General features: G+C 44.2%; 1 protein-coding gene across 1 annotated transcript in view; it reads right to left on the bottom strand.

Moving 5' to 3' along the window:
• Positions 1–24,931, bottom strand: part of ATP12A (ATPase H+/K+ transporting non-gastric alpha2 subunit) — a 54,214-nt gene that overhangs the window by 11,188 nt on the left and 18,095 nt on the right. The window contains exons 2-13 of the mRNA XM_054292858.1: positions 10,089–10,241; positions 8,719–8,778; positions 7,340–7,543; positions 6,649–6,762; positions 6,002–6,136; positions 5,201–5,318; positions 4,411–4,679; positions 3,109–3,307; positions 2,591–2,700; positions 1,768–1,902; positions 1,340–1,532; positions 962–1,137 (exon numbers count right to left, since the gene is read on the bottom strand). Coding sequence (XP_054148833.1) covers positions 962–1,137; positions 1,340–1,532; positions 1,768–1,902; positions 2,591–2,700; positions 3,109–3,307; positions 4,411–4,679; positions 5,201–5,318; positions 6,002–6,136; positions 6,649–6,762; positions 7,340–7,543; positions 8,719–8,778; positions 10,089–10,241 — 1,866 coding nt within the window. The remainder of the gene's footprint in view (positions 1–961; positions 1,138–1,339; positions 1,533–1,767; positions 1,903–2,590; positions 2,701–3,108; positions 3,308–4,410; positions 4,680–5,200; positions 5,319–6,001; positions 6,137–6,648; positions 6,763–7,339; positions 7,544–8,718; positions 8,779–10,088; positions 10,242–24,931) is intronic.

Below are 24,931 nucleotides of genomic sequence, written 5' to 3'. Positions count from 1 at the left end.
ATGTTTTGAGGAGCAGGAAGCACTTTGGGATCAGAGCAGCGCTGTGTACACAGCGGAGGGAGATTAGGGGCGGTAATTGCCCAGCTCTGTACCAACAGAGAGGCTCTGCCTCTCTTCCTGAGGCTGCTTTATCAGGGCTCTGGAGGAAGAACTCGTCACAGGCAGCCAGATTAGAATAATGCAGAATAAAGGAGCCCTTATATAAGGATCTATATTAGGTATGTTCAGTGGGGAGGGTTTGTTAGGATATTGCATCTTAAAATGGATCCTTGTGACTGAGGTGTCCTGACAGATAAAGCAAAGCCTTTTCTTGCTTTTCTCAAAGAAAAATTGCCAGATCTTCAGGCTACAGAAAATTTCATCAGGGTTGGAGTTTGGGATTAGTCTTGTCTGAGATCTGTAATTCCAAATAAGATTTTCCTCGATTTAGATAGATTTCACTTCTGCTTAGGGCTGAAAGTTTACTTGTGGGTCCCAGGGAGTGAAATTAGGGGAATTACTGCTTCAGGTTCCACTTGAATAGTGTTAAGATTGGTGATTCCTCTGGGTAAATGTTCAAAGCAGTGTCCTGATGCCTTCTCTAGAATTGTTTCTATCAATCACCTTATTCTGTTTACAAGCAAGTAATTCCAGCTGGTGTGGGTTCTGCATTCTAGAAATGGATCTGATGGGAGACTATCTGAGCTTTTGCCAATTTGGATTTCCAGGTTTGAGGGTTTTGTGCATTTCCTACAGTCTGATTCCCACTTTAATGAAAATGTTTTGTCTCTGGGGATTTTCTAAATTGAAATTATACAATGGTCTTAACTAAGGTTAAGATTTTTGGTAATCGTTGCTAGAAAGATAATTAGTGACAATGTGGCAGGAGATCTTAAATTTTAATACATTAAATAATACCTAAAATAATCATAATGAGTCTTTCTGCAGTGAACCCACTGTGTTTTTCTCTGTAAATCCTCACCTTGATGCCAGCACTGCGGCACTTGGAGACGGCGTCGGGCACCGTGGAACGGGGTGGGTCAATCATGGACAGGAGCCCCACAAAGCACAGGTTGGAGGTTGGGAAGTTCATGGAATCTGTGTCAAACTGGAAGGTCTCTGGAAACTCGTTCTCAGGCAGGTACAAGTGGCAGAAACCTGAAAAGGTATTTAGGTTGGTGAGATGGGCAGGAAAATGTGGGAGAAAGAGGAGAGGCTTTGCTCTTGCCCATGGAACTCCAGCATTTAACCATTTTTCCAGGCATGCTGGATGTGCCAAGACTTTAAACCCCATTTTGCATGTTTTACAGCTGGATTTTACACTATTTCCATGTTTTACCCCATTTTCCCAGGCACTCACCCAGCACTCTCTCCCCCATGCCCCCCAGCTCCATGTAGGCTGTCTGAAAAGCTTCTGCCTTCTCGCTGTCCAGAGGCTCCTCCTTGCCGTTGATCATGATGGTGCTGCACCTCTCCAAAATCCTCTCTGGGGCCCCTTTCATCACCAGCAGGAAGCGTTTGTCCTGGGGGTCGTCGGTCTCGTGGATGGAGAGCTGTGCCACAAACAGGAGAGGGGTTGGAAGAGCTCAAATTGTCCTTATTTCCTTCTAGTTTCCCATGGGATTAATGTTCTTTTCCATGAAGAAATCATGAATCCCATCAAGTGGAATGAGCTGTATTTATTATAACTTGAATCACCCCATTAAGGCTTCCAGGTCACTCATTGCTGCATCAGGCCCAGTGATAGAAACAATCTGGCACGATTTCCAAAAAAAAAATGAAACACACCTGGAATTTGTTGGTGGAGTTGAAAGGGATTTCAGCCACTTTCCTGTTCTGTGCTCTAATGCTCATCACATCCCCCAGAATGACCTCAGAGAATTTCAGCAGAGCTGTCTCAGAGGCATCTCCAACCACGACCCTCTGTGGGCACAAAGGAAGAAAACATTTTACTTTTACATTTCCACAACTCCATGGCATTCTGCACACTTCAGCAACAAGGAATTTCCATTTTTACGTTCAAGTTATCCTGGAAAAAAATATTAAAATAGAATTTGGGTGTGTCTGCTTTGCTCTTGGAGTTGGAACTGAGCCACAGCAAACTGTAAAGCAGATTTGGGGTCACACTCAGGGCACTGCAGGTGAGCTGAGGCACAAACCCAAATTAATTTGAAGATGGTGTTGATGAGTAAACAGCAGGTTTGTCCTGGTAGCCCAGTCAGTAGAATTTACTACCTTCAAGCAGTCATGTGGAAACACATCAATTAAGGCATGTTTACCTTTGCTATAATAAATTAACAGTGCAGTAATTACTGCTCCTGCTACTTGTCTTGCCCTTTTCCTGGCAGGCACAGTTGGGTTTGGACAATGCACAGGGGTTTTTGCAGCTGTCCTGTGCAGGGCCAGGAGTTGGGATTGTGGATCTCCTCCAATTCAGAATAATTTGCATTTCTATGCTCTTGGCTCTGTGTTTTTTTTTATCTTGTGTTAAATTTTTTATGTGAGTGTACAGCAGTAAAACCACTGTCAGTAGGAACTTACTGGTAAAATGGAGATTGTTAAAACCAAAGAGAAAAAATTGCTTTCTCAGAGGAAGGGAAACAAGCAGTACCTTCATGATGGGGAGATTTTCCTGTCCTGGCCGGAATTCTGCCCGGTTGCAGAGAGTGACAATTTTTGATAACGCTGTCCATGTGGGGGAACTTTGGTCAAAGGGCTGGCCTGAGAGAAGCAAAACACACATTGCATCTTTTAGCACACTGCATGACACAAGTAAAATCTTAACTGTGAAAAAACAGAAGTGACTTATCGGCAGAAAAAAATTATTCTTTTGACATCTTCTTTTATGGAAAAAAAGTTATATAAATTTTCCCTCCAGCAGTGCGGGCAAAGGGGTTTGGATGATGTCTGTTTAATTTCCTACTAAATGCACTCCTGGCAAAAGGTTCTGGAGTAGAATCTCCTTCAGGTTTACTTCCTGTGAGTGGAATTCAACACTAATTATTTTTTTTCACATGTCACATGGCTAAGGAGGAATTTCCACGTGTAGAAGGAAGAAATGTCTGATTTAGCCACCAAAAATGAGCATCCTGAGATGGATCTTTCCCACACCCCCATTTTCCCATTTACTTGTTTGATCTTCACTGGTGTCGGCTGAGTAGATCTGGTTGTCAAACCAGAGGTGGGCAACAGTCATCCTGTTCTGGGTGAGGGTTCCTGTCTTGTCGGAGCAGATGACGGAGGTGGAGCCCAGGGTTTCCACGGCCTCCAGGTTCTTCACCAAGCAGTTCTTTTTGGCCATGCGCTTGGCCGTGAGGGACAGGCTCACCTGGCAGGAGGGAAGGGGCCCAGCTGTCACCAAGGTGTGGCTACACACAGGTGTAACGAGATTGCATTCTCCTGGTATATCTTTTGTGGGGTTTGTAAGAGAATATTTTAAATTTTTCATTTTTGTTGGCTGCTAATTTTGTTGGTGCATTTTTTCCCTCCATTGTTTTATTTAGAATCTGAGGTTTGGCTGTAACTAGCACAGGTAGATTTGCTGCTGATAGGAACCTACTGCCTGCTGATAGAAATAATAATGTCCTATCGGAGTCTGTTTGAGGTGGAGGAACATGAAAAGGGCAGGGAGCTGCTGGTCACCAGCTCCATGGATCCTGCAATGATTCCCTTCATTGTTTGCTGCTGGGGTGCTTTGGTGTTGCAGACATCTTTTATGAAAAATCCTTTCCTTTGGATTTTTCCTCCTGAGAAGCTGAGAAGCCTCAGGAACAAAATGTAAACAATGGTTATCTGCTGCTGTGGAATTCAACAGGTGCATCTGTGATTGGTCTCATGTGGTTGTTTCTAATTAATGGCCAATCACAGCCCAGCTGGTTCGGACACAGAGTCCGAGCCACAAACCTTTGTTATCATTCTTTCCTATTCTACTCTTAGCCAGCCTTCTGATGAAACCTTTTCTTCTATTCTTTTAGTATATCTTTAATGTAATATATATTATAAAATAATAAATCAGCCTTCTGAAACATGGAGTCAGATCCTCATCTCTTCCCTCATCCTAAGATCCCTGTGAACACGGTCACACTTTGGAGCCAGTAGTGTGTGCTGCTCCTCAGGCAGGGAGGGATTTTAGTGCTGGACAATTGGTAATAAGTGGAGTTTTCATGTGACTTTCAGGGTACAATGTCCCCACTTCCAAGTGGGAGCGGGTGGTGGGGAAATGAGTCACGTCATTGTACTTGGCAGCCATTGAGGCAGAGCAGCACTTGAACTTAAACCCCAGCTGGCTTTGAGATGACTGACTCAGTTACACCAGAATCACCAAATGAAGGGTTTATCCTTCATAAGATAATAATAAGATCATAATAAGAACCCCCACCCCTCCCCAAACCCAACCCAGCCCAGAGCTGGAGAAGCCCAGCGCAGACTCACCGTCACCGTGGCCAGCAGCCCCTCGGGCACATTCGCCACGATGATGCCGATGAGGAAGATGATGGAGTCCAGGATCTTGTAGCGCATGGAAACGGAGATGATGAAGAAGAGGACCCCGATGGAGATGGCCACCCCTGCCACCAGGTACACGAAGTGCTCGATCTCGATGGCGATGGGCGTCTTCTCGTTGCCCACGCCCGAGGCCAGGGACGCGATGCGGCCGATGATGGTGCGGTCCCCGGTGTTGATGACAATGCCGGTGGCAGTGCCTGCAGGGACAAAAAACTGTCACCTCCAGGGCACACAAACACTCTGAGGAAGCTGCAGCCTGACATTCCAACAGGTGTTGATGGGAAAATTGTGAGGAAACCACCGTCAGTTCAAATCCATTGATTGGTGCAGCCATAACCACGCTGCATGTTGGAACAAATGCCAAGTGTGACCACCCCCAAGGTCACTCTTTAATCTGCTCAGGTCAAAATTCATGTGGGCAATTAAACCTCTCTCAAGTTCCTCAAAGCAGAATTACTCAAATGAGTTAGCAGGACTGAACAGCACCTGTGCAGGTGCCTTTTTTTAGGCCTCTTCTCTCTGTACGATGATATGTAATAAAAATTAGAAACATTCAGTTCCCCTGAAGTTGCTGAATGGAGGTGAAAGATTAACTAGAAATAAAGACAAAAGGATGTAAAGGTGCGCACACGGGATAATAAATGTGGCTGGAGCCAGTGGAGAAACAGATAAAGAGGAAGAAATGGGATTTCCATGCTGAGTTTCAGGATCAGCTCACCTTCCACACAGGTGGTGGAGTAGAAGGCAATGTTCCTGGTCTCCAGGGGGTTCTCGTGGGTGAAGTCACAGGAGCGGGACTGTGGCTCTGACTCCCCTGTGAGTGAAGAATTGTCCACCTTTAATGAAAGGGAGACATGCCCAGATTAAAGTCAGCAGTACACAGAGGTGTCCAGCCCGGGAGGTGTGGTGGCAGCTTCATCCATATCCATATATCCATATATCCATATATCCATATATCCGTATATCCATTTATCCATATATCCATATATCCATACATCCATACATCCATACATCCACACATCCACATATCCACATATCCACATATCCACATATCCACATATCCACATATCCATCCAATCAGTGACATCAACACCTCTCAGTGCCTCTTCTATGAGCTGCTGCTGTTCCTGACAGAGCCTATTTCTGTGGGAGTTCAGGTCAGCCAATGCTGTGTGTCTGCCAGTGGGACTTTGAGTCTGACTGTGGGGCCTGAGAAAACCCCACAATTTTGAGGATCTGCCACCAGTAGAAACTCTCAGGTTTTATTGGTGCATCTGCCCTGTCCTGGCAAAGAGCAGAGGCAGAACATGGCATGGACTCCTTGGATGTTCAGAGAGGGAGGATGTTCAGTCCTAGAGGAGCTCAGCATCCCATTCAGGCTTCTGCTCTCTGCCTTCATCAATTATGTCCAGTCACAGCTCTAATTACCCATATTGGTTGTGTACAAATTATTCCTATGTAATAAATCACTCCAAACTCTGTTTTCCCTCTTTCCTTTGCTCTTCCAAGCCCTGTTTACCTTGCAGCCCTGAGTGAAGATGAGGCGAATGTCTGCAGGGATCCTGTCCCCACCCTTGATCTCCACAATGTCCCCAACCACCAGCTGGTCTGCTGGCAGCTCCTTCTTCTCGGCATCCCTGAGGACAAGAGCTTGCTGGAAGACAGAAATGGGACAAAAATGGGACAAAAATTAGCTTTGTGCCACCCTCTACACTGAGATCCACCCCTCTGTTCTGGGACAGAGCCAGAGCAGGGTGATGGAGAGGAAATGTGAGAATATTTGACATCCAGCTGGACGGCTCAGCCTGGAATTGGGGGATTTGAGATGGGAAGTGGCCTTGCAGATGGGGAAATGCCTTCCAGGGATGTCTCACATGCCATCAGGGCTGTGGGTAAAAGCAGTGGGCTGCAAAATGTGAAACCCAGCACATTTCACCCTTCTGCAGGTTTGAACTGGGCGCTGAGATCTCTAACCCAAGGATGTGCATCCCACAATTCACAGATCTATGAAAGCAACCACTGTGTGCTTTTTAGCAATGGTTTGTGATTCAGCACATTAATCTGGGCCATTTGCCAAGAGATAAATTCAAGTTGAGCTTGCTGGGCTTCCCTCAGGCTTTATTGGGATGAATTTTGGCCTCAGTTTTAAGGCACTGTGGTTCTCACCTGTGGGATCATCTTGCTGAAGCTGGCCATGATGTTTGTGCTTTTGGCTTCTTGATAATAAGCAAAGATGCCAGTGAGGATGACGACCAGGGCCAGGACTACTCCGAGGTAGAGCTGAACAATAAAAGATATAATTTGATTAATTTAAAACAAGTTTTCATAATTCCTTTGTTAGAATGAATCAGTTCTGTGTTGCTTTAAAATGAGGTTTTGGCCAGGTTAAAAGACAAGTTAAGAAAAGAACTTTGAGGTGTTGGCCTGCAAGTGATCAATTAAAGCTTTTTTTGTGTGTGTATAAAAAAAGGTTTCAATAGTTTTAATGATCTAAAATCCTTCTGTAAACTGACACAATCCTGATTACAATGTAAAAATATTTTAAAAAATAGCAGAGTAGAACTCAAAAAGGGGAATTAATCAGACACTCTTTAGTCTCTGGTTGAAGTCAGAGTCTAAAGTCTTCAGACATTTTTACTGCTCTCAGAATTCTCAAGAATTGTGATTATGCCCAGTGGCTCTCAAACCTTTGCCCAGGCACTCTTTAGGCGCGTGGTGTGGCGATGTTTGAGCTTTTATCAGAAGTGTTTGGCGGCGGGAGAGCCTGGTGAGAACAAGAGGCCTCCTTGTAGTTACTGAGTAACTGTGGAGTATTGAAACCACCCAGCGCTGGCGGGGTGGGCGCCCATCCACTCACGTTGTCAAAGGCTGAATCCACGCGCTGAGCCAGCTGGATGCCAAAGGAGATCCAGGAGAAGACAGCCCCGATCCACAGCAGGATGGAGAAGCCCCCGATCATCTGCTTGAGGAATTTCACGATTTCTGGGGTGGCTTTGGGAGGAGTGAGTGCGTTGGGGCCGTCCCGAGCCAGAATCTCTGCTGCTCTTGCACTTGAGAGACCCTGCAGAAGGAGGGGACATATTTACAGTGAAATCACAAAGAGATTTTTACCCCAACTCAGAGCAAAATGCCCATGCTGCTTTTTTTTTTTCACACATTCTAAATAAAATCACAAAGAGATTTTTACCCCAGCTCAGAGAAGAGTGCTTGTGCTGCTGTTTTTTCACATGTTTACAGTGAAATCTCAAACAGATTTTTACCCCAGCTCAGAGCAAAATGTTCATACTGCTGTTTTCTCATATGTTCACAGTGAAATCACAAACAGATTTTCACCCCAGCTCAGAACAAAATGCCCATGGTGCTGTTTTTTCACACATTCACAATGAAATCACAGATTTTTACCCCAGCTCAGAACAAAATGCCTGTGCTGCTGTTTTTTCACACGTTCACAATGAAATCACAAATAGATTTTTGCCCCAGCTCAGAACAAAATGCCCGTGCTGCTGTTTCTTTCAGGGTTGTTTGTGTCACAAACCAGCTGCAACTCTGATTTCCAAACCTCCTGGTTTCAGAGTGGCTGCTATTAATTATCTGCTGTGGAGAAACAGCCATTTCTTATTTCTTCTGGAGCACTGAATGTGGGGCTGCATCCTTCAGGAGTTTCCATTCTGCTGGTGTTCAATCCAATATACCTGGACTAAGTGTTTGGAAAGCCAGGGGAAAACTGACATCCTTTTGCTATGATTTTTTCATTTCCACAAGGTGTTTGCAGCTCAGGAGGTTCTTGAAATTCTTGTCTGGGCTCTGGCCACGTTCCGTGCTTTTATATTCAAATGTCAGATGTCAAAGGGACTCAGGTGTAGTTTCTCAAATCTAGATTTTCCTTCAAAATCAGCTCAATCCATGCAGTCTTTGGCTATGAACTGTCACAGTGAAAAGTGAATTGTGGCGAAATCAAAAGATCAGATAACAGCTTTAGAAAAAAATGAGGTGCTGGTGCAAAACCCTGAGGTGCCATTTTTGGTTTCAAAGCAGTGGCTCAGCTGTCTTCAGCCTCGAGAGAATCTCCACTTTAATCCAGGGCAGTGCTCGTTGGCTTGGCTGTTTAGGGTTTACTGGGAGCATCAATGCAGGCACCCACACACATCTAACAACGGAATTCCTGCTCCTGGGAGCTCTGGGGAGGCAAGAGGAGAATGATTGAGGCAGTTCCTTAAGGAAGCCCTGTGCACTTACTTTGTCAATGCTGGTACCATACTTCATCTCCAGCTCCGAGGTGCTGAGCCTGTGGTCATCCTGCATCCCAGGAGAGACAGAAAATTACAATGAGTAGAGCATCAGACTGCTGGAATTTTTATTCACAAACTGCCTGGATCTGGGAACGTGGATGAAGTTGCTTTTATGATACCCCACTTTCATGAATTAGACAAATCTGCATATTGATAAGCAAAATAACTTCCACTGGAAGATGAGAATTTTTTCCTTTTGATTTGCAGAGTGCTTTTGTAAATAGCTCCCTCCTCCAGCAAATCTGTCACAAGAACAGGGTGGTGTGCTCGTGTTCCTGCTCCTTTTGGATAAATCATTTCAGTCTGCACGCTGCAGGGCTCAGAGTGTGTGTGGCAGCAACCTCTGCCCTCGATTGCCAGGGTAGGGAATGTGAATTATCCTCCTCAGTCTGGTGGAAAGGGACAACAGGTTCTAAGCACGGGTAAAAAGGGTGTGGGAGAGGGAAATCTAAAAGCTCTTGTCCTTGGCCTGCAGTGACACCTCTGTGGTATCATTGGCCTAATTATATCTTGTGCTGAACCGGGATTTAGAAGCCAAGAATTTGAGAGATCTCCCAATTGTTTTCTCAGAGTGATTCATGGGTACTTGGGTGAGTCAATTCCCCTGTCTGTGCTTTGGTTTCTCTTTAGAAACTCGGGAGTGGAGTTACAGCCCCGGTGGCAAAGACAACACAGACAGAAATATTTACCTGCTGCTGGGCAGATCTTGGAAACCTGCTGGGTGAATGGGTGAGAGAACCGTGGATTCAATATCTTATTTTGCTGTTCTTTGAGCTTTTAAATGCCATCCAGCCTGTAAATGGCCTCTCCTCCTAGCTGCTCTCACAGCAATCCCAAAAAAGAGGTCAGCATAATTACCCTCATGTTCCAGATTGGGAAACTGGAATGTGTGGAGAGGAAGCAACATTTCCAAGAGCAGCCAGCAGGTCAGTGGAGAGCCAGGAGGAAAACACGGATTTCTTGAAGGCCAGAGCAGTTGGTTTGGGTAAAACCCCCTATGTTTAAAGCTGAGACATGCTCTGGAATCTCTGGAGAACAATGGTTCTGCCTCTCCTCCGACTCCTGGCTGGCTGTGCAAGCTGTCAGGAAATGCTGATGGCAGTGATTCCATCTGGGGAATGGCTCCTTTTTGGGCAGATAATGTTCTGTACCACTGGTGGCTTAATTATCCTCTCATTTTATTATTAATCTTGCACATGGTTTCACTGGCACGCTCCAGGAGGGTGAGGAAGCAAATCCTTCCCTGTGCCAGGATTTTCAGTGCAGGACACTCCCTGGATTTCATGGAATGTGTAATGGAGGCTCAGCAACACTCACCAGGTCCAGTTCTTTCTTCAGATCTTCTGCCTTCTTTTTCTTCTTGTTGCCTTTTTGGTCTTTGTGCTTCTCCTCTTCATCTTCGATCTCTGTTTTCTGCAGATCTTTTGTCCCATAGATCTCAACAGAGTAAACATCAGACCTTCTCTGTAAAAGACCACAAAAAAGTCAAAATTTTGCAGCTCTACTTTTTTAGGCAACTTACAAATTTCTGCTGTCACTTTCTCCTGGCTGCTTAAGGTGTTTTTTTCCTGTCTTATCCAGAGACCCATCCAGTTTGTGTTACTGTGATTGTGATCAGGACTTTATCAGGTGCAAATTACAGGGATTGCTTTAGGAATGTACAACACTTCCTGCAGCTCATGGTCTAAAACAAGTGTAGGAAAATACTGCTCAGTACCTCAGCAGTGAAAATTATTCATTTATTTATCAGCTCCAAGAAGAGATCGGTGGAAAAGCAAAATATTCATGAAAGGAAAGAGGAGGGGAAAATTATCCATTGAGAACTTGCTTGTTCCTGGAGCTTTTCAGACCCATAACTTCAAGATTCAAATTTTAATTACAATTAATACTTAGCAATAGATATTTGCACTGAATCAAGGTGAGGAATGGAGGCAAACACCAGACTGAATGCCAAGGAGGAGCTGCTGTGTTTCTGCCCTCACAGAGCTCAGACCTGGCAGGGATTTAGCCAACAATTCCCTTATTTTTGGCAGGGGAATATTGGGCTGTTGACCCAGGGAGGCTGCTGCACCTCAGGGAATGTTTTGCTTTCAGTGATAACTCGGGGGTTGTGCTGTTTCCAAGCCCTGGGTTAACTCTGCAGTGTGCAGGGCAAACTTCCCTCCCGTGCCACTGATTAATGATAACGTTCCAGCTCCCAAATTATCCTGGAAATGACATGCCAGGCCTTGGGAGAGCCACTGGTGACCCCATTCCAGAGGTTTCCTTATGGATTAAACCCCACAAGTTCAGGAGAGCCCCCCTGGATATTCCCTGGTGGGACAAAGCACAAAGCCAGTGCTTGGCTTCCTGAGAGATCTCAGCAATGAGGGAAGAACTTTCCATAGCATAAAGAAAGCTTAAATAATAGAAACAGCAAGAAAAAAACAATAATAATTGGAATATCTTGTTATTTAACACTGTTCTGAACTCAAATCTATCATCTTATCCTCAGCTGTCCTGTAACCAAAGGAGTGTTTAAATCTTGATGTTATCTATTGATGAAGGGGAAAGCAAAGAGCTGCTGAGCAGTTTGAGCACTTAAAAGACTGAAATATTATTCCTAAACACTTGATTTTGCTTGGTGATGTACAACCAAGACAGGGCATGCCTGTTATAAGTTCTGATTTTTTTTCTGCCATGCTGAAGATTCATGATCTGTTTTATCTATTGGGATTTTTTCTCTTCACCTTCCTCCTCCTCCTCCTCCTTCTCCTCTCTTTAACTCTCCAGCCCAAAAAATCTGTTCAGCTTTTCAAATCTCTATAGAGCACAGAAACCAGGAAAAGCAACAGCTCTCTGCTGGGAGAACTTAGCAGATAGAAGAGAAAAATAAAGAAATTTTATGAAGTCAGTAAAATCTATTGCTCACTTGTAAGCATGACCTATGTCAACCTTTAACCTTCAGAGTTTCATAAAATCTCAGATTTTTGGCTCAGCCAGTCCAAGAATTCTTCTCAAGAATGCAAACTGTTCATGTCTGGTATGAATTCAATTTTTCACTTAGCCTGCACTTATAGTATAGATCCACAAAATAAAACTTAGGAAGAAGCACAAGGGGCAGTTCCTTGGGCATTGTACCCACCTTGAGCATCTTGGTGAGTTTATTCCTTTCCTGATGGAGGGAAGCAGCCAAGCCAAAGCCTCTGGATCAAAAGCCAAAAATCTCTGGATGCAAAGCCCAAGCCCAGCTGGGGTCTGTGGTGGCTCAGAGCAGTGCTGGAGTGCAGAATCTCCCCGAGGTGCTGGGTCCCTGTCCTGTTCCAGCAGGTGTTAGCTGGAATGCTGCTCCCACCTCGGCATCCTCCAGGCAGGACCAGCTCCCTGTCCCAAGGCTGTGGAGAAAGAGCTCTGCTTGCTGCAGCTTTATAAATCAGCATCTTGGGCTGCCACTCCACCCCTCCCCTTCCAGGTCCAGCCCATCTTCTGTTTCACCTGGAGTAGGTGGAAAAATACCACAGTAATGGGCATGTGGGTTTCAGGTCAGATAGGTTCTAATTATTCCTTTGTAGTGTTTGCTCACAAGTAGGGAACAGGTGTATTATTCATCTTGCTGGAAGCAAGGAGTTTCCTCCAGAGACTTTCCAGCTCCAGGCTCCCCTCAGGATCCTGGGCTGAAGGAGGGCTCTGCCCATTCTGTCTCACCTGCCCGGGTGATGTTCTCCTTGCCTGAGGCCCCTCCAAGATGAATTCCTGCCTTATTTGCAGGGATTTAGTGGAGTGGTTCTTTTTGAAGCTTCAGAGCTTGGACTTCACTCTGAATCCTTGCCTTGTATTTCGTGTGTTTTCCACCCTCATGCTGAGCTGGGAGAAGTGAATGAACTTCCTGGTGCTTGTCCAGCAGGGCACTCACCTGAGCAGTTCTTGTACCAGTTACCAGCTTCCAGGCAGGAGTGACAATGACATTTGTGACACTTCTGGTACCTGGCTGGTCTCATCACTTGGGAGCAAAACTGCTTCTTCACCTCTGAGGCTGAACTGATGAAAAGCTGAGTGAAACACAGGGAATGGTCATCTGTAGTTTGACATTATTTGGGGAAAACTTTGCTGTCGTCCACCTAAATGTGCTGACCAACAGCATTTGGTCTTTAATATAATAATCTTTACTCTTTACTGTTGTAGTCTTGAATTCTATGTAATCCATAAACTTTAAATCCATTGGAGATACTGTGTGTGGTGCCACCAGAGAATTTAACATCTAAACGTGCTGATCAACAGCATTTGGTCTTTAATACGATAACGTTTAATCTTTGCTCTCATAGTCTTGAATTCTATGTAATCCATAAACTTGAAATTGGAGATACTGTGTGGTGCCACCACAGAATTTAACATCTAAATTGCTGATCAACAACATTTGGTCTTTAATATTATAACCTTTAATCTTTGCTGTCATAGTCTTGAATTTTATGTAATCCATAAACTTGAAATCCATTGGAGATACTGTGTGGTGCCAGCAGAGAATGACTCAAGTTGTGGTCAGGGATATGACGCGTGGCTGGAGAGAATCAATCAACTTTATCAAACCACAGATAAAAGCTGTTAGCAGAGGGGAAAATCCAAAAGACATCATCGATTACCTCAATAAAAGCAGGAATAATCTATATTCAAATCAAGTTCGTGGGAATTGGAGTCCCAGACTTCCTCAAGCTGCCCCTACTCCACAGTTTGTGTGTGTTGTTCTTTTTCCACGGAATTGTTTGACCCTGGGACGTTGCGCAAGGTGCAGGAGTGGATCTGGAAAGGTTTCGTGTTCAGTTTCTGCTCCTTGATGCACTCAGAGCTGGGTTTTGGCCTGGAATATCAACATTTCCCTACCTCTGAGAGTGTGAGCAAAGCAGGGGTGAGCTGGCTGCGTGCAGGGAACCTGTGTTGTGTGATATCAGCACTGAGATCCTCCCCTCTGTTCTGGGACAGAGCCAGAGCAGGGTGATGGAGAGGAAATGTGAGAGTATTTGACATCCAGCTGGACGGCTCAGCCTGGAATTTGGGAGATATGAGATGGGAAGTGGCCTTGGAGATGGGGAAATGCCTTCCAGGGATGTGCTCCCACGCCATCAGGGCTGTGGGTAAAAGCAGGGGGCTGCAAAATGTGAAACCCAGCACATTTCACCCTTCTGCAGGTTTGAACTGGGCGCTGAGATCTCTAACCCAGGGATGTGCATGCCACAATTCACAGATCCATGAGAGCAACCACCGTGTGCTTTTCAGCAATGGTTTGTGATTCAGGGCGTTTATCTGGGTCATTTGGGCACTTTTTGCATTTGCCTTCCATAAACGGTGATGGCTTTGCCTGGGAAGGAACGTTAGAAATGCAAATGAGGGAAATGTTTGGCAACAAAGCACCGGGTAAGGCTGCTGCTCACGGGGTGTTTGTCCTGACACATCTGCCTGCTGAAGGATGTGCTCCGAGGCCAGGGAGCTGAGCTGGGAAAGTCTCTGTGGACACTTCTGTGGCTCGGGATCGACAGAGGAATTGCTGCTGGCAAACCACCTGTGAGGAGCTGCCAAGTTCAAAGGGCAAATTTGGAGTTAAAGTTCTGTGGCCAAAATTCCATTAAGTCTGTCAGCTGAAGGGCTTTTTTTTGGCCCTTTACAAAGCAAGGATGAGGAGCGCTGTAAAAAAGACAACTCTCTTGTTTTTCCTGAGCCAACAGGAGGTGGTTGGACAGCTGGAATCCTCCTTGTTAGCTGGGGTCACTTGTCACGACAGAATTTGTGTTTTGTCACTTGGCTGTGCTGAAAAGGTCCTGGGAACAGAGCCCAGATGTGAACCCAGGCTGAATTTCTTTCCAAAACCAAATCCTGCTCCGTACCCTGCAAGACCTGGCATGTCCTGAGAGGAACATACCTGAGGGCTGGGACTGTCACGTGTGCTCCTGGTGTGTCACAACAGCCACAGGTGAGGGGGGAGAATGAGTGAGCATTGGGCTGGTTCCTAAAGATCAGCCTAGAAAAATAAACTGGCCCTTCTGGATTATTATTTAGTCTGAATTATTTATTATTCCCATCTATTCACTGGAATTGAGACCAATTTGGATCCTATGTGAAGAAAGACAGCCAGGAGAATGTTTGGATGGCATTTAGCACAGGGAGGCCACATTTCTTAACTCGTGGGGGCTGATCCCAGTGCTCAGATTGTCAAATTCCTTCAGGTTTCGAAGTAAAAGTGTAAATGTTTGTAAAGCATTTTGGAGTAGGGAGAATGCACTGCCTCTGCCTGATGAGCTTTGTTGTGTTCTTTACACGTCTTGGATGAAGCAGGACGAACATGAGCGGTGGAAGGACCTGAAGCCGCAGAGAGGGAGGTAAATGGATGCCAAATTTTGTTAAAGTTTGCTTAAATTTGCAAAAATTGTTTAATTTTGCTTTAATTTGCTTTTCTCGGGGGTGGAGCGCGCTCGCTGCACTTCCCGGGCCGACCGGGAGAGGGCGCACGGCTCTCTGCGCTCAGCGGTTCCTTCGCAAATTCCTGAAAAATTCCCGAAAAATTCCCCAAATTCCTCCAAAATGAGCCCGAATCTGCCTCGGTGTCCCAGCACATCCCTGCCACCTTCCTCGCAGTGCAACCCCAGTACAGGAGGGACGTGGAGCTGTGGCAGCGAGGCCAGAGGAGGCTCCAGGATGATGAGAAAATGAGGATTATTCAGCTTTTTTTCTGCAGAAGAGACCTGGGGTGACCCCATTGTGACCTCCCTGTGCATGAAGCGAACCAGCAAGAAAATTTCTGCAATGCTCTGGGGTGACAGGACAAGGGGGAGTAGCTGCAAACTGAAAGAGAGGAGGTTTGGATGGGATATTGGGAAGGAATTCTTTCCTAGGAGGGTGACACAGAGAAGCTGTGGTTGGTCCTGAATCCCTGGAATTGTCCAAGGCCAGGCTGGATGGATTTTGGAGCAACCTGAGAAGGTGTCCCTGCCATGCCAGATGGGATGGGATGGGATTTAATGTTGCTTCCATCCTGCGATTCTACAGAGAAATTATTTCTTTGATTTTCTTTGCTTGTTTGTTTGTTTGTTTTCCCTCCCTCAAGGCCAAGGGTAAAACCAACCCTGAACTCTCCAGAGTCACACAAATGGAAGGAGCTGAGGATTTATTCTGGGTCCATCCACTACCCAGGAGAAGAATTCTGCCCTTTCTTTGTTTTTCCCCTTCCCTTTAAGTGCCAAGCGCTAAATCTTCCCTGTTTTTCTCCTTAATTTAACACAAAGATGTTCAACCATAATTCAGAGGCCACAAGTAATGAGCCAAGCACCTGTAAAAACCTCCCAGGAGCCAAATAAAGCCAAAGCTTAAATGATGTTTGGACAGTGGTAATTTGGGCATTGGCGGTAAACCACTCCTTGTCTGAGCATTCACCTCTGACAAGGGGAATTTTACCTGAAAACCTGAATTTCTCCGCTTTTTCCCCCTCCTAATTTCTCCATTTTTGTTAATCAAAGATAAATGGGAAATGCTGAGGAGCCAAGGGTTTCATTGCCAGCTTTCAGGTAAACCACTCCTTGTCTGAGCATTCACCTCCGACAGGGGGAATTTTACCTGAAAACCTGAATTTCTCCGCTTTTTTCCCCTCCTAATTTCTCCATTTTTGTTAATCAAAGATAAATGGGAAATGCTGAGGAGCCAAGGGCTTCATTGCCAGCTTTCAGGCTGGCATTTGAAATGCTGAACCCTGCTCTAACCCCATTATAAATGCCATCATGACTTGGCGTCCCTGCAGACCGGGCACAGCCACCTCAGCTTGAGGCCATTCCAGGGCAGGGTTTGGGTTTTCCAGGAGGATTTGAGTTTTCCCTCAGCCTCTTGAAGCTGAGCTGGGCTCTGAACACCACAAAGGGATGGCACAGGTGGAATTCAGTATTTCATCTCCACATATTTCCACATTGCCTTTACTTCTTCCCATCCCCTGGTGAATCCTGGGGACACTGATTCATTTTTCACCTTGTTTGCTGAGAGTTTTTGGGTTTCTACAGCAATATTTCCACTTTTTTGATGTTGAAAGCTGCTTCATTTTATTTTAAACATTTTTATGTAGGCCATCAAAAAGTCATGGCTGTCTTTAATTTATAGATCAGGATGCTGCTGCCTGCCCAAAGAGAGTTCAAAAATCAGAATTTGCGCATTTCTTCTTGCAGGGAATCTCACTGAGAATCAATTTTCTGTCGATGTTTTCTGTCAGTGAGGAAGAAAAACAAATCACAAGCGAGTCACAGCATCCAGGACTATTTTACTCTTCTTAATATTTTATCTTCCTGCTTCCTCATGCTCCTAAATACGAACCATTACTGGATTCATACAGCTTTAAAAAACAGTAAAGAAAATTGATTTTCCTCCTTGTAACTTCCTGGAGCTGTCAGGAGCAGCCAGGGCAAGAAATTGGTGCAAAATGACAGAACTTCTTTGTTTAAATATGGTGATATTCCCAAGATTTCATGATTTATAGGAATTTGTAAATTCCAGTCTTTTAAACAGCTGCTGTCTTGATGCTTTGATCATTCTCAGGTTAAATTTTTATATATATATATATATATATATATATATATATATGTATATATATGTATATATATGTATATATATGTATATATGTATATATATGTATATGTATATATGTATGCATATGTGTAAATATATATGTGTATATATAAATATATATAATATATTTTATATAGAATATATAAATACATATATAGTATGTATACTGCAATATATATAAAATGCCATGTATAATATATAGTGTATAATGTATAATGTGTAATATATGAAATGAGATATAATATACAATATATAATATATATTATATAATATATAATATATATTACATATTATATATCGCATATTACATATTATATATCATAAATATTTAATTTAATATATTTAATATATTTGATCTATTATATAATGTATAATGTATAAAATAATATATAATATAATATAATGTAATATAATATAATATAATATAATATAATATAATATATGTAATTTTCTTTTCCTTTTAAAATATTATCTGATGTGCAGGGTGAGGAACTCACAGTGATTTGCAGTCAGAATCTGCTGCTCCAGAGCACACCCTGCCTCATTCCTGACAGGCATCACAGCCTGGAAATTGGCACAGGCAGGAATTTTTTGGTATGCAATCAGGAAAATGGGGTGGTAAAAACAAGGATGTGAGTTTGGCCTCCTGTGCAGCCGAAGCTGGACACACAGGAAGAGAAAATGGGGTTTTTTTTTCAGGGGTGTGTTGACCCCAAAGCACCTCTGCACAGGCAGGGGAGGAAGTGGCCGGGCTTGTAAAAGCCCTGGAATGTGTGATGTGTCCTGAGCCATGCCAGCCCCACGGAATCCTGGAATCCTCGGGGTCAAAGGGACCTCAAAGCTCGTCCCATCCTCCCCCTGCCGTGTGCAAGGACCCCTCCCCTGCCCCAGGCTGCTCCAGCCCCTGGTGCAATCTGAAAACAACTGATAGTGGTCAGCAAATTGTCCATATCGAGACTCTGGAAGAGCCACATCCATTTATCACCAAAAAAAAAATCACTTTGAGTGGGCAAGAATTACCTCCTGATTTCATGTGGAACCAAACTGAGCGTCGTTTGGCAAAGATTTGCTTTAAAATCTCAGTTCTGTGGCTTTTTGGGGGTGTTTTTGGGATGGAAACGGGTCAGTGCAGCAATGTGACTGCAGTAACAATTGAGAAAATAATTGAACCAAACCAAGCATTATTTGGCAAAGATTTGCTTAGGAAATCTCAGTTCTGTGGCTTTTGGGGGGTGTTTTTGTATGAAAAGCAAATCAGTACAGCAATGTGTCTGCACAATTGCCAAAATATTTGATACAAACCAAGCATTATTTTGGCAAATGTTTGCTTTAAAATTTCAGTTCTGTGGCTTTTTGGGGCTGTTTTTGTGATGGAAAGCAGGTCAGTGTATTAATGTGACTACACAATTTCCAAAACAAATTGAACAAAACCAAGCATTATTTGGCAAAGAGTTGCTATAAAATTTCAGTTTTGTGGCTTTTTTGGGGGTTTTTTTGGATGGAAAACAGGTCAGTGCAGGAATGTGACTGCACAAACATTTGACAAAACCCTTTAACCAAACCAAGCATTATTTGGCAAAGATTTGCTTTAAAATCTGAGTTTTGTGGCTTTTTGGGAGTGTTTTTGTATGAAAAGCAAATCAGTGCAGCAATGTGTCTGCACAATTGACAGAACAGTTTAACTAAACCAAGCATTTTGCAAATATTTGCTATAAAATCTCAGATCTGGGGCTTTTTGGGGGTGTCATTGTATGAAAAACAAATCAGTGCAGCAATGTGACTGCACAATTGCCAAAACAATTGAGCCAAACCAAGCAAAGATTTGGTTAGGAAATCTCAGTTCTGTGGCTTTTTTGTGGGTGTTTTTGGGATGGAAAGCAGGTCAGCGCAGCAATGTGACTGCAAAATTGTCAAAACAATTGAACCAAACCAAGCATTATTTGGCAAAAATTTGCTTTAAAATCTGAGTTTTGTGGCTTTTTGGGGGTGTTGTTGTATGAAAAACGATCCAGTGCAGCAATGTGACCGCACGAACAATTTCTAAAGCAATTGAACCAAACCAAGCAAAGATTTGCTATAAAATGTCCATTTTGTGGGTTTTTGGGGGTGTTTTTGTGATGGAAATCAGGTCACTGTACCAATGCCACTGCACAAACAATTCCCAGCTGCTTCAGCAGGACGAGCCTGGCAGGATAATTCCCCCTGGAAGGTGGCTGAGGTGCCACAGCCAGATGTTTACCAGCTGCATGACCTGGAAAGGATTAAAGCTGACTCAGTTGGATGTGGGTCACCCCAGCCCCGTCCCCATCCATGTCCTGCCGTGTCACCCCGCTGAACTTGTCACTCTGTCGGGCCACAGGTGCCCGGGGTTTCAGCTGGGAATGCCAAAATCCTGGCTCACAGCTTGCGACAGCAGCGGGCAGAGCCAGGCAGGGCTGGCAGGGCTGGCTCAGGGTGCCAGGCTGGCACAGCCTCACCTGGCACCGCCAGCACTGCAGGAGGGAGCAAAGGGACAATGGCAGGGGTTGAGGAGGAAGTGAGGCACGTTGAGGAATGAGGGGTTTCAAGCTCTTTTTGTGGGTTTGCATTCCCAGGAAAGTGTGTGCGTTCTGTGGAGCTGCTCCCAGAGCAGGGAGCATAGAAGGCATCTATGGAAGCATTTCAAGAAAAGGCTGTTTCCCCTTTTCCTTCCTATTTTTCTATTTTCTGTTTTCTATTATTCTTTTTTTCTATTTTCTATTTTATATGTTATATTTCAGATTTTATATTTCTGTTTTTATATTTCAGATTTCATATTTATTTTATATTCTATGTTTATATGATATATGATATATGATATATGATATATTATATACATTATATGTTATATGCTATATATTATATATTTCATATTTCATATTTTCTCTATTTCTGTTTTATATTTTCCATTCCCTATTTTCCCTATTTTCTTTCCTATTTTCCATTTTCTTTATTTTATTTTTCTCATTCCCATCCATTATCATGATCACAGTGGAATTCTGTTGGCTGCTTCTAAGGAAAACATTCTCTCATACCTTCTGAGAAAGTATTTCAGACAATCTGCATTTTATTTTTCATTTGCATTTCCTCCTGAAATCCCAGCCTCTAGAAATTCTATCCTCTAGAAATTAGAGGATAGAATTCTCTATTTTCTATCTTCTCTATTTCTATTTTTTATTTCATATTTTTTATTATTTTCTCTATTTCTATTTCCTATTTTCTATTTTCTTTCCTATTTTCCTATTGTTTTAATTTTATTTTTCTCATTCCCATCCATTATCATCACAGTGGAATTCTGTTGGCTGCCACCAAGGGAAAGGAAGGAAAACATTCTCTCATACCTTCTGAGAAGGTATTTCAGACTATCTACATTTTATTTTTCATTTGTATTTCCTCCTGAAATCTTACCCTCTAGAAATTAGAGGACAGAATTTTCTATTTTCTCTATTTCTATTTCCTATTTCCTATTTTCTCTATTTCCTATTTTCTTTCCTATTTTCCCTATTTTTTATGTTTATTTTCCTCATTTCCATCCATTATCATCACAGTGGAATTCTGTTGGCTGCTTCCAAGGAAAGGAAGGAAAACATTCTCTCACTCCAATACCTTCTGAGAAGGTATTTTTGACTACCTGCATTTTATTTTTCATTTGTATTTCCTCCTGAAATTCCACCCTCTAGAAATTCTATCCCCTAGAAATTAGAGGATAGAATTTTCTATTTTCTATCTTCTCTATTTCTATTTTCTATTTCCTATTTTCTTTTTTTCTATTTTCTCTATTTCTATTTCCTATTTTCTATTTTCTTTCCTTTTTTCCTATTGTTTTAATTTTATTCTTCTCATTCCCATCCATTATCATGATCACAGTGGAATTCTGTTGGCTGCCACCAAGGGAAAGGAAGGAAAACATTCTCTCATACCTTCTGAGAAGGTATTTTTGACTATTTGCATTTTATTTTTCATTTGCATTTCCTCCTGAAATTCCACCCTCTAGAAATTCTATCCTCAAGAAATTCCATTGTCACTGCAATGGTCACGTTTGTGCTCTTGAGCAAAATTCAGAGAAGGCTCCTGGGGTCAGAGAAAATGGCCCTGAAGCAGTTCAAGGCGTTGCACAAGTGGGCTGTGATGTGAGCCTGCAAACAGCATTTTCCCTCTGGAATCTGAGGATCACATGAGTCTGTTGCACAGCCCAGTGTGAAATCCTGCCTGCACTTGCACTTGGCCTGCTGCAGAAAATACTTGGGGTCAAGAAAAACTTGTTTTGTGTTTGCCAGAGCCGTGGAGGGGCTGCCAGGGCATGCAGAGGTGCCACACTCTGGGGTGGGACATCAGCAGCTGAAGGTAAAACGAGGATGTGGAGAAAGGGCTGGTGCCATGAGAGGGAGAAATTCACAGGGAAAATCCTCTCCTGCCTGGAAGACCAAATATTTTCACCATGGAACAGCTCCCTGGAGGTTTTGGGGGCTGTGGGTCCCAAGGCAGAGCTGAAGGGATCCAGGCTGCCATTCCCTTGGAGTGCCATGTCCTTGGGATGCCATGTCCTTGGAATGCCATGTCCTTGGAATGCCATTCCCTTGGAGTGCCATTCCCTTGGAGTGCCATGTCCTTGGAATGTCATGTCCTTGGAGTGCCATGTTCTTGGAATGCCATGTCCTTGGAATGCCATGTTCTTGGAATGCCATTCCCTTGGAGTGCCATTCCCTTGGAGTGCCAGCTCCCTGCCATTCCCTTGGAGTGCCATGTCCTTGGAATGTCATGTCCTTGGAGTGCCATGTTCTTGGAATGCCATGTCCTTGGAATGCCATGTCCTTGGAGTGCCATTCCCTTGGAGTGCCATGTCCTTGGAATGCCATGTCCTTGGAGTGCCATGTCCTTGGAGTGCCATTCCCTTGGAGTGCCATGTCCTTGGAATGCCATGTCCTTGGAGTGCCATGTCCTTGGTGTGCCATTCCTTTGGCGTGCCAGCTCCCTGCCATGCCCTTGGAGTGCCATGTCCTTGGGATGCCATTCCCTTGGAGTGCCAGCTCCTTCCCAGTGCCCTGGGAGGTGGCAGAGGTGCCCCACCCACGTGTTTGCCATGGCTGGGTGTCAGAACTCAGCACATCCCTCTGGGTGTCCAGAGTGCCAGGACCCTGCCAGGGGGCTCAGAGACCCTGGCACACAGCCCAGAACACCTGGGGGTTTGATTATGACCCATGGAGAAAATTACCAGCTTTGTATGAAGGCCTGAAAGCCACAGAAGTTTAAGTGGTGTAATAATAAAATTATCACTAGGTGAAAAAGTAGATTTTGGGGTTTTTAGAATAGGGGTTTTGGGGACAAGATGGAGGGACTTGGGCGTGTCCAGCCCTTCTTCTTCTTCTTCTCTACCTCCATCTTCTGCTGTTATGGTGGCACTTTGGGATTGGTTTAGAATAGAAACTCACTGTTTAACATAAGTGATAAGTATTAGAAAGTAATTGTAAACATGTTATACGTAGTTTGCAATATAAAGAGATAAAATTGCCATGGGAGCAGTCAGGGTGCCTGGAACTGTCCTGCTGGATGGACCTCGGCAGGGCAGGAGAAAAATTTTTATAGATAAGAAACAATAAACAACCTTGAGACTGAGAACTGAAGAGCTCTGACTCATTCTTCGAACACACGGGCCAAAACAGAGACTTTTCACGTGTCTCAGGGCTGCGATAAACTGCAACCATATCCGAGAGCTGGGAAGAAAGGAAGAGCCTCCAGCTGTGCCCAGCTGTGCCAACCTGACCTGGCCCCATCCCTGGGCAGTTTTCCCTTCCCATTTTCAATTTTGGCCCCGTCCCTGGGCAGTTTTCCCTTTTCTTTTTCTACCTTGAGGCCCCTGGTGCTGCAGGAAAATCCAAGCTCACCTTTCCCCTCCTTTCCCCCTGGGAAAATGGCCTGGGCTGTGATTTCCAGCAGGCATTGTTTGAGAGAACCAGTCCAACCACCTGCCCCCATGCACTCTGGAATAAATTCACTTCAGTAAGAAATGCATGAAGCTGCAGGCTGGGGGCTTGGCTAGCAATGAATTCCCTGATTTTCAGCCTGCCTGGCTTTGGATGTGGCTCAGAATATTGTGGATAATTTTGTAGTTCTCTTCTACCCACAAAGAGTGCAAAATTTTAGCTGCAGTGTGTGCCTCAGTGTTTCCTAGCCTTATTTTAGTGAAGCATTTTGTGTTGTGAAATGTTAAAGAGAAAAGGTTAGCTGGGTTTAGATTTTTCTCCCTGCAGCTCTTTGTTTTATATGTCACATCTGTGGGATCTGTTTTTACTGTGCTCAGCTGGGGAAAGTCACAAGTTTTTATTATAATGGTTAAAAAAAATGCATTTTAATATGGCCATGGTGAGTAAGAAGTAACATCTGTGTTAGGATTGGGGATCTTTTCATCAGTAAATCAAAGAGGAATTGGCAGAGGACGTTGGGAGCATCATCTCCACTCTGCAGACAGAGAAAGGGCTCCTGGAGAGGCAGTGAAATCAGGTTGGGAATTGGGTCCTGTCCCTGTGTGACCCTCATCCAAGGGTACCAGTGAAAGAATGAGCCCTGACCCCTCCCTGCCTGATTTCTGTGTCCTTTGCCAGCTTAACTGTAGAAAAGACATTCTGTGCTGTTCTGGTGAGCCAGCAAGGTCCTCCTGATGATAAGCAAAGCCCCGGATCTCTCCTGAGGAGGACACCAAGGCTGTCACCATGGAGATGTGATGAAGGAGGGCAAGTTGGAAGATACAGACTCCAGCTGGCTCACAGAATGATGTGGCTCCTTGGTCACCCACTGAGAACTTTTTTGTAACCAATGGGCAGTGAATGTGTACGCTGAGTGAATGTAAATATCTTGAAAAAGTATAAAAGCAACATGTTGCTGTAATAAATCTCTCTTGCACCCTTCTGATGGAGTCGTGGTACTTTGTGCTGTGTTGGGCTCTCTAACAACACTTAATTTGCTAAAGAGCAAATTTAATGTTAATCTGCTAAAAGAGCAAAACAACATTTAATTTGCAGGACATGGGTTCAGAACTGCCTGGGATGGGGTGCAGCTCATCTAATTTAACTCTGCCCTCATCACTCAGGTTGCCTTTGTAGCCAAGAGGAGGAAAGCAGCCCCTCCAGGCAGGCAGAGAGGATGTGATCATCACCCCTGGAGCATTCTGTCCACCCAGGGCACTGCAGAGCAGAGAGCTGCTCTGGGGCAGGCAGACAAATCCTGTCCTGAGGAGGAAATGCATAGGGATGAGCCCAGATGACACCATTTTGGTATTAAAATGAGTTTTGATTTGGTTTTTGTGTCCAGACAGGAGCAGGAGTGTAGGAAAGCAGCCTGGCAGGGAGAGGATGTGATAATCACCCCTGGAGCAGCCTGAACTCTCCAGGGAAGGGGAGAGCAGACAAATCCTGTCCTGAGGAGCAAATGCGTAGGGATGAGCCCAGATGACACAATTTAAATATTAAAATGAGTTTTGATTTGGTTTTTGTGTTCAGACACGTCTGAGTCAGCCCCAGACAGGAGCATGAGGGCTCCTTGGCCTTCCTGGGAACACATTTATCTGGGAATTAGCTTGT

This window comes from Melozone crissalis, unplaced genomic scaffold (assembly GCF_028551555.1).
Source record: "Melozone crissalis strain CALT ecotype California unplaced genomic scaffold, PUWL_Pcris_2 ptg000120l_1, whole genome shotgun sequence".
Lineage (NCBI taxonomy): Eukaryota > Metazoa > Chordata > Aves > Passeriformes > Passerellidae > Melozone > Melozone crissalis.
The sequence above is the reverse complement of the archived record's forward strand: the minus strand, read 5'-3'. Positions and strand labels throughout refer to the sequence as shown.